At 36.3% G+C, this 9354-nt stretch overlaps 1 protein-coding gene across 4 annotated transcripts; it reads left to right on the top strand.

Moving 5' to 3' along the window:
- Window positions 1-2614: 2614 nt before the first annotated feature.
- On the top strand, window positions 2615-6734 carry LOC111403302 (probable nucleolar protein 5-2). Of its 4 annotated transcripts, none has more exons than XM_023031748.1 (10): window positions 2615-2742; window positions 2858-2958; window positions 3047-3088; window positions 3423-3602; window positions 3702-3866; window positions 4655-4855; window positions 5023-5520; window positions 5611-5745; window positions 5826-6246; window positions 6324-6734. In XM_023031748.1, exons 2-9 carry the CDS (start codon window positions 2878-2880, stop codon window positions 6198-6200), a joined length of 1677 nt encoding a protein of 558 aa, XP_022887516.1. In that variant the 5' UTR covers window positions 2615-2742; window positions 2858-2877; the 3' UTR covers window positions 6201-6246; window positions 6324-6734. The 4 variants fall into 4 exon arrangements, with proteins under 4 accessions (XP_022887516.1, XP_022887518.1, XP_022887515.1 ...); XM_023031750.1 differs by having other exon boundaries at window positions 6321-6734; XM_023031747.1 differs by having other exon boundaries at window positions 5826-6734.
- Window positions 6735-9354: the final 2620 nt, after the last annotated feature.

Genomic DNA, 9354 nt, shown 5'->3' with positions numbered 1-9354 from the left:
AATGGGTAGACAATCACATTCACAGGTACCATTACAAACCTAGGAAAAAAAATGCAAAGATCCAACCATCACTTTGGTTAATGATACGAATGCAATATGTGCTTGCTAGTATTCATTCTTGACATTGCGTGATCAAAAAATTGCAAAAGATGATTTGAAGCAGCAATATACTAGAACCTTTCACACCACCACTCGTCGGAGGTAATAATGCATCCTCATGCAGAGTTGTATTCAACATCAACGCAGTTTAGCAACTCTTGGAAACATTTATGCTTTCGCCAAAGAGCATGCCAATAATTCTTCAACTGCTGCTTGTTCCAAGCGTGATCGGAGTTGGTGTTTGATAAGTGTGTTTTTACACACTTATTTAACTCACAAACATGACTTAAATATGGACCAAATAGTTGAGTTGTGACTTAATCTCATTAAATTCATGCAATGTAGATGTTTCTATAGAAAAGATGGAATTTGGAAGAAAAGAACCGAAAATCACCAAAACGGAACAAAGTGATAGTTCGGGGACCAAATGTACAATTATTGGAAAGTTAAGCTAAAGTGCAGAACTAGAATGAAAATATACTAAGTATGAGATTGAGGACGATACAAGACGATCGGAGGAAGAAAGAAGTAACATTGGACTGAATTGAAGAAAAGTGAAAGATGAAGGACTAAATTGCAATTAATCAAAAGATGAGCCGAGCAAGTGATCAAGGCATTCATTGACCCAAACATCAATTACGAGTCAATATTTGACAATGAAACAAAGGAAAGAAAGAAAAGAGATCAAGTTCAGGGACCAAAACAGCAAGGTTGTAAAGTTACAACCATGCGGCCGCACATAAGGATGCAGGGATTTTATTGAGGTAGATCACTTGAACCATGCGATTGCATGGTTTAACACCATGCGGCCGCCTGGCTTTAAGAATCAAAGAAAATTCTGAACTTACGTTTTAATTGAAACTCTTTCGGGGCTCCGTGAGGATATGATATAAAAGTCAAAATTCATTAGAAATAGGGTAGAACGTCCAGGGAGAAGAAAAATATAACTTTTGGAGGCAAGAAACACGATCTTGAAGCCGATTCCACAAGAATTCAAGCAGGTTTTCAAGACTTTATTCAAGATTTCAAGAAATTTTCATATGGGTGCTATTCTTTCTATTTATTAATTTCGTTTTTCTGTAATTATGAATATTCTAGGCTAGGTTTTCAATTCACTAGGTGATCGATGAACCATTGTTTGTTATTTTAATTCCATATTTCATGAATTTAATATAAAGACTCGTTTGGATAATTTGATTGGTTTATATGCATTGATTTTCTTCCGCAATTAGTGGGCAATGATTGTGTAAGTGTTGATAACTTATTTCTTACATTCGAGAGAAGTGGAATAGGTTCGATAAGGTGTAAATCAACATAGGGCCCGATAGGGAATAGAGATATACCCCTATACTTTATGCAATTCTCTAATTGTTCACAAAACCACATGCATTTTTGTATATTTGCATCATCCATAGAGATATAGATTTGTGGTGTGCAAGAATAGGTCTAATATATATCGAGAGAATATATTAGATAAAATTAGGAACATTGAATTGACAAATTTCCATCGGGTCATTGATTTTATGAAATTAGGGTTTTCATAACTTCAATTGGGGATTCGTGATCCTAGTGATTTTATTTTGATTAATTTCCATAAATCAGCTTTTGAATTTGCATAATTTCATTTACTTGAATATTTGAGTCGTTTAATTAGAGAAATTTCGAAATTAGGGTTTCTAATTGAGAAATTAGAGTTTTCAATAGAAATTAGGGTTTTTAATTGAAATTAGGGCTTTTTGCATTTGGACCATATTTTCACTCAATTTGATTCGTTTAAGGCTAAATTATATAGAATTGAACTACTCAATCTCTGAGGGACGATATTTGGACTTTTAAAAATTCACTTTATTACTTATTACGATCCGTACACTTGCGGTAGTTTTAAATCGAAAGAATTATTTTGTGAACAGTGTTGAACAAGTGGACGAGTGTACTCCACCCGTGTTTTGTGAAGCACTTTCTAGTATGGTGACCATCCACTATGACGATCTCACTTGCTGCAATGAAGATTTGGATGTCGAGTGGAGTCTATTGAGCATTCTTCATGCTCGGCGCTTGGGGCTTGCTTCGAAGAGAGTTGGAGGTGGATGAATTATTGGAAAATCGTCTGCAACTACACACGAAAATGAGATACGTTAGAAATTGGAGAGTTAGAGCTCATGAATTATGCCCACACAAGCCGGGTGTAAAAGAAAGTATTTTCGACACATACCGAGGGGAATAAGAATCCATGGTGCGTGGGTACAGTTGAATGAGCACACACAAAATTTGACAACTGGTGTTCAGCAATCCCAGACAAAGGCTTTGTACAAGATTTAACGGTAAAAATGGATGAAAATTGTTAGGAGGGTAAATTCTGTAAAGTAATAGAAGGTTGGGGATGAAGGTGGATAAAATTAAGTGAAACTAAATTGCCACATAACGAAAAGGTTAGGGAGCCAAACTGAAATTTACCCTTAGAAAATTTGCCAGGAGAGCCCCACTCTTCCCTAAAACCCCTCTCCTTGTCTGTGTTTATATATTCATCCAAAACCCTAGCCTCTTTCAGCAGGGGGGAAAATAAATAAGAAAAGAAAAAGGGGAGAGCCCAACTGTCAATACACCGAGACGTTTTCAGGAAGCAATCAGAAATCTGTAATTCTTGTGCGTAAAAATGATTTGAAGAGCAAAAGCTGAAAATTATTTGAAGCACATTCAACCTCCTTGAGCAATTTGTTTACATGTAATTTTTGAGGTTAATCTTCTTTCTGTATATCAGGAGGCAGTGGTTGAGTAAGAATGATGTTACTGTTGTTTGAAACGCCGGCTGGTTTTGCCCTTTTCAAAGTACTGGATGAAGGCAAGCTCTCTAAAGTTGAGGTACTGATTTGTTCAAATTCTGGGTTTTTCTCTTTTCACTAATTTTGAATTTTTAGTTACTTGATGGAGGCAACCTTATTGCTTGCAGGACTTATGGAAGGAGTTTTCCACTGCTGACTCGGCTCGACAGGTTATTTCCTTGTTGCTCAATATTTTATGATGCCACCTCGCATATGCATGCATACTGAAACACATAAATGAAGAGAACTATTTTTTATGTGAATATTTGTTTATGATTGTTCACTTAACTTTTCTGAAAAACAATAGCAATTTTTGGACTGTAATGATTCAATACAGACAAAATCCTGTTTGGCTGATTTGTTAGTGTATTAATTTTTTGGAAACAATTCTAACACATTTCTACAGTTTACTAGCTATGAGAGAACTAACAACTAATTCATGGATATTTTTGTTGCCTTTCAATTGATGGATGCAATTAGTGACTGTTGTTATGCCAACAACAGGTTGTTAAGCTAAAAGCCTTTTCCAAGTTTGAGAACACTTCAGAGGCTCTATCAGCAGCTACCTTATTGATAGAAAGTAAGCCTAGCAAAGGTCTTCGCAAATTCTTGCGCTCCCATTGTGAAAGCGACATTTTAGCTGTAGCTGATTCAAAACTGGGGAATGCAATTAAGGAGAAGCTGGTGAGTTGTCACCATAGCCTATGAGCTGGTTACGTGATTGATCAGTTGTATTGCCTGCTCTGGTTTTTGCCATTTAAGTTAATGGTTTATTACTTGCAGCAAATTGAATGTGTTCACAACAATGCTGTCATGGAACTGATGAGAGGGGTCAGAAGTCGTTTGACTGAACTTGTATCTGGACTAGCTGCCCAAGATTTGGCTCCAATGAGTTTGGGTTTATCTCACAGCCTTTCAAGATACAAGTTAAAATTCAGCCCCGATAAGGTGAATCACTATATTCGGACCGTATGCTATAATGTAGATTGCTACAATCCCATAACTCAATTTTCACCTAGGGTGATTTAAGACATGTTATTGAAACTGTCTAGAGAACAATACTCTGTCTAGAGAATAAAACCTGACAATGCTTCACAGGATTTTCACATTAATCTGTTATATATTGGAATACAAAGATGTGGAGTTGTGGTACTTGGACTATTATAATTGACTACACGATACTTGTTGAGTTGGTAATATCTGTCAATAATATTCTCTTTTCTGATAACAATATATATTGCTATTGATCTTTAGGTAAACCTTGATCTTATAACCGTTTACTTTTCCTTAAGAAAAAATGAAGATAATGCCTTAACGAGAAACTTTTGGCAACTATGTTTTCAGTTTTAAGGAAAAAAAATTGTGAATTTTCTGATTTAAAAGAGGAAAGAATACTCAGTATTGTTCTCCAACTTTATAAAATATGTGATGTAAAGTTTGATGATATCATTGACCATCGGTATGTATTCCGCCAATGGGTCATTATGTGAAGTCATAATTGATCCCGCGGTTTCTTTCACCTGGCAACGGTTTCTTTCTTTTTGCAATTGATTGTGTGCTTTTCATTTTATTATGTGCCAGACAACGTTTAATCTTTCGTCATTTTATTTTTTTGTTCGTGGAAGAGTAAATAACCATCCAAAATGAAAAAGGCCTCGAGTTATTTGAGTCTTACTATTATTCTCTCAAATCTTTATGTTGTTAGATCATAAGGCTCTTCTTTGTTTTTGAACTAGGTTGATACAATGATCATCCAAGCCATTAGCTTGTTGGATGACCTTGACAAAGAGCTGAACACTTATGCAATGAGAGTAAGGGAATGGTATGGTTGGCATTTCCCAGAACTTGCAAAGATTGTACAAGACAATATCCTTTATGCCAAGACAGTGAAGTTGATGGGTAACCGAACAAATGCTGCAAAACTTGATTTCTCTGAGGTAGAGATTTAACTTCTGCACGTTCCTCTCCTCTACCCCAGCTATAAAAATAGACATGCTCGAAAATAGTGTAACAACTAGGAATAAGATTCTGTTGATGCTATGGGAGCCCTAGACTTGGAATATGATTCTGTTGGTGCTTATATGTCTTGTGAAATTGTCTATAGATACTTCCAGAGGAGGTGGAGATTGAACTAAAAGAGGCGGCCATGATTTCTATGGGAACTGAAGTTAACGACCTTGATTTGGAAAATATCAAAGATTTGTGCAACCAAGTTCTCTCACTGGCAGAATATAGAGCCCAACTGTTTGATTATTTAAAAAGCAGGATGAACACCATTGCTCCAAATCTCACTGCCCTTGTTGGTGAACTTGTTGGCGCTCGCCTTATTGCTCATGGAGGCAGCTTGTTGAATCTTGCTAAGCAACCTGGAAGTACGGTTCAGATACTTGGTGCAGAAAAGGCTCTTTTTAGAGCTCTGAAAACAAAGCATGCAACGCCTAAATATGGTCTTATATACCATGCGTCTTTAATTGGTCAAGCAGCACCAAAACACAAGGGTAAAATTTCTCGATCTCTTGCTGCCAAGAGTGCGTTGGCTATTCGATGTGATGCTCTTGGAGATGGCCAAGATAATTCTATGGGAATGGAAAATAGATTAAAGGTATTTCAGTTTCCAGATTTAGGAAAGGATATATGCTTTCTGTTTATTGTTGTTTTTTGTTAGAACTTCTTTCACGCATAATTTCTGTAGCTTGAAGCACGGCTGAGGAACTTAGAAGGCAGAGAGTTGGGTCGGTCTGCTGGATCTGCTAAAGGCAAACCCAAGATAGAATTCTACGACAAGGACCGTAAGAAGGGTTCAGGAGGATTGATCACCCCAGCCAAGGTCTCTGATTTATTTCACTTCCTTGATGCTATCATATATTTCTCTTTTGCATGCCTTAATTGACATTGTTATCTATGCAGACATACAATCCTTCAGCCGATTCAATTCTTGGGTTGACTGAACCATCGTCCCAGCAGAATGCAGACGAGGTTCCTGTTATAAATGAAGAGCAACAGAAAAAGAAAAAGAAGAGGAAGAATGCTAATGCAGAAGAAGACACTGTCAAGCCAAACGATGCAGTCAACGATACAGAACCAACTAGTGAGGCAGTCAGGAAAAAGGAAAAGAAGAAGAAAAAGCAATCAGCTGAAAATGCTGAGTTGCACAATGAAGTTGATAATGCTGAAGTGGGAGAGAAGAAAAAGAAGAGAAAACGTGCAGAGCCAGATGGAGAAGGAGAAGTTGAACCCCGCTCCAAAAAGAAAGACAAAAAGAAGAAGAAAAGCCAAGACTGATCTGTTAGAAATCTGCAAAAGCAGTACATTTGAGTTTCTTCGGCAGGTGACGTATTTTGTAAAATCGAATTCTCTGTAGCATCGATGTTGAACTTATTTTGGTTTATATCATTTTCGTAGCAGGAAGTTGGAGAACGTTTTCCAGCAATGACAATTATTACGAAAAATTTTTGGCGGCCAATTACATGCATAAGAGCTCAGCACGAGGAAAACTGCTTTTAGTTTTGAGGCATTTTGTAGATTCTGCTGCAAATTTACCGTTAAACCTGATGATAGGATCTCTTTCTTTTGGCTTCACAATGGTGAATGATTTCGTCGAAAATGTGAAACGGTCGAGAAGATATAAGCTCGATTTTGTAGCTTTACGGTTGCCTTTCAGATGATTTTATGCCGCCTGGTTTATGAACCTGGCCTTGTAACTATTTCATTTTGAAATCTCATCAACGTGTTTGGAGGGTTTTTGTGCTATTATTGATTTGAGATTTTGATCTTCATCCTATTCAAAACATTTTGGTCTTTTGGAAAATTTGATCAGCTTGTTCTTAATCTCAATAAGAGGATTCTATCGTTAGTTGAATTACAATTTTTAGGAATCAGCTACTACTATAATCTTATAAGGATTGTTTGACTTCAAAAAATAAATCTTTAATTAGGTCTTTGTTAACCTGCATGCTCTAAAATGAGAACTGTTAACATCAAGATCGCTAAATCGTAAAAAGGGCTGGCATTACGGCTAGTTTCTTCAAGTTTTTCTTGTCTAATTAGGTTATATAATGGAGATATCTTTCTTGATCTCCATGAATTTATGTGCGAATTTTGAGGGATTGATAAAATAGTTTCAATATCCAATATTTCCTACCTATAACATGACCAAGATCATATTTGAGCACTGCAGTGATCTTCACTTGTACGTTACTTGACTTTTCTATACTATCATCCGGCATCAAGGTGTTCGCTTGGTCAAAGGTTTCTTTGTCGGTAGACGAGGGTTATGCAAAGGCTAGAGGGATGACGGTGATGCCCGAGGCACAACTGCGTTCAACGCGACGAAGAAATTGCTTCCTATACGTGTCTCCCTTGTATGATCCAGTGTGCACAAAGAATAATCTTATTAGGACAGATGTGGTAGTCCAACCAAATATACGACAATTTTTTGTTGTATTTTATTGGACTAGTAATGGGTCGGGCCTCTTGAGAGTTAGCCCACAGGTGGCTTGGGCAGAGTGATGTTCGATTCGGTTTTCAACTTGGCTACGAGTTGAACTCATGGGCTTCATTGTCCGCCTACGAGCTTTATATCCTATAAAAAATTGGGAAATATTCATATATAAGAGTTTAACAATGACTCATTTCAAAACTAAGAAACGCTATTTAAAAATGAAAAAATAGATATTATTAAATTTTATTTACGAAATAATTAATTAAAAAATATTTTATTAATTAAATATATTAAGATGATAGAGCTATACAATTTGATCACAAATTATCAAATTAATTGGTTATAAATTATTTTACGATCACAAATCAAAAATTAATTTTATAAGTCGTAAATTATTTCTCATTCACAAATCAAAAATTTTATATGTCACAATTTATTCATTAGTCATAAAATCAAAATTTTATAAATCACAACTCATTTATTGATCATGAATCACAAATTTTATATGTTATAACTTATTTAACGATTACAAATTATTAAAATAATTTATCACAATTATAAATTTAGTCACAGTCACACATTCTTCAAGATCACATATTATTATTTATCACAACACTTAAATAATTGGTCACAAACACTCACCCCGACCCATCCCATTGTAACACCGCCAACCATCACCTCGTTGCCATTACTACCACAACCACATTGCCATCGATGAATCCACCACCACCTCCAGCTCTACTACCAACGAGAACCATCCAAATCTCCAACAACACCAAAACATTGAAACGATTGTCACCACTCGAACAACGAAAAAACACCACCACCACCACCACTGATCACTTCGCCATTGAACACACAACCGCACCGCACCACCATTTGAACCTACCATCACACTGCACCATCAAGTAGCTGAAATCAGCACTAGTGATGGCGAATAAGCCCGTTGGCTCGAGCGACCATGGCTTGATCCGAAAAAAGCTCGAAGCTAAGTAGATATGAGCTAAGGTTTGGGCCAAACCCAAATTTTGGGACTTAGCTCGAGCCTGGGCTGGCCTGTGAAACTCGTTGAACCTCACAGGTCAACCATGAAAATGGTTCGTGTCACAGGCTCAGCCCGACTCGTTGCCAACCTTCAATTTTTTTAAATATTTGAATATAGGATTTAAACAAATAAAGTATAACTTTCATATAAATATGCTTACATAATTAATATTCATAAATTATGCTACATCTATTCTTATAATTTATTATCATATTCATTAGTATTCTCATTATATTTTATTGATATGAATTTTAAATTTTATCATATAGGAGTGAATATTTTTAATTCTACAAATCAAGCTTCCAAATTTCGATCGAGTTTTGGCTCGGCTCGACTCGTTGACGTCTCTAATCAACATCCCCATAGAATCATCAAAACCCACCATCAAGGAGCATCGCCATCTAAACCCACCACCTAGCAACGATAATCAACAATCCCAAATCATTAAAAGAGGGCAAAAACCCATCCACACCACCATGAATCCATAGCATCTATTTAGAAAAAATCGAACTCAGGAGAAAAAAGAATAACAAATCTGTTGGTGACAAGGTGTCTGCATGGCGTTCCTATGCCATTACAGGGCGATGTCTACGTCGAAATGTAGTGATGGTCTCAAGCACATGCGACAACAACGAAATGGCATTCTGTGTTTGTAGTTGGAGAGAGAGAGAGAGAGAGGGTGTGTGGGTGCGCGTGTGTAATATAAAGATAGAGTGAGATATTAGGGTTTGGGAGGAATTTGTATATTTAGCCCCTATTTGATTCTGATTTTTCATCCTAAAAAATCAATTTTTTGATTGTTACTTTCAACGGTCATTTTTTACTTCTTCACTTAGAGATGTGACCCACTTTTCTTTCTAACGGTTAAAAAATTGATTCTCATAATCACTATCGAACAGGTCCTTAATATTTAAATTTAAAATATCTAATTTATGAATAATGAAACTTCA

Source organism: Olea europaea, chromosome 11 (genome assembly GCF_002742605.1).
Source record: "Olea europaea var. sylvestris chromosome 11, O_europaea_v1, whole genome shotgun sequence".
Lineage (NCBI taxonomy): Eukaryota > Viridiplantae > Streptophyta > Magnoliopsida > Lamiales > Oleaceae > Olea > Olea europaea.
Note: the sequence above shows the minus strand (reverse complement) of the source record. Positions and strands in the feature narration are given on the sequence as shown.

Excerpts from the sequence above, each read along its gene's own strand:
- LOC111403302 (XM_023031748.1), top strand. The coding sequence starts at position 2,878 with ATGATGTTACTGTTGTTTGAAACGCCGGCTGGTTTTGCCCTTTTCAAA. Across the intron at positions 3,089-3,422 it reads CTGCTGACTCGGCTCGACAG|GTTGTTAAGCTAAAAGCCTT; the intron begins GTTATTTCCTTG and ends TGCCAACAACAG. Across the intron at positions 5,521-5,610 it reads GAATGGAAAATAGATTAAAG|CTTGAAGCACGGCTGAGGAA; the intron begins GTATTTCAGTTT and ends TAATTTCTGTAG.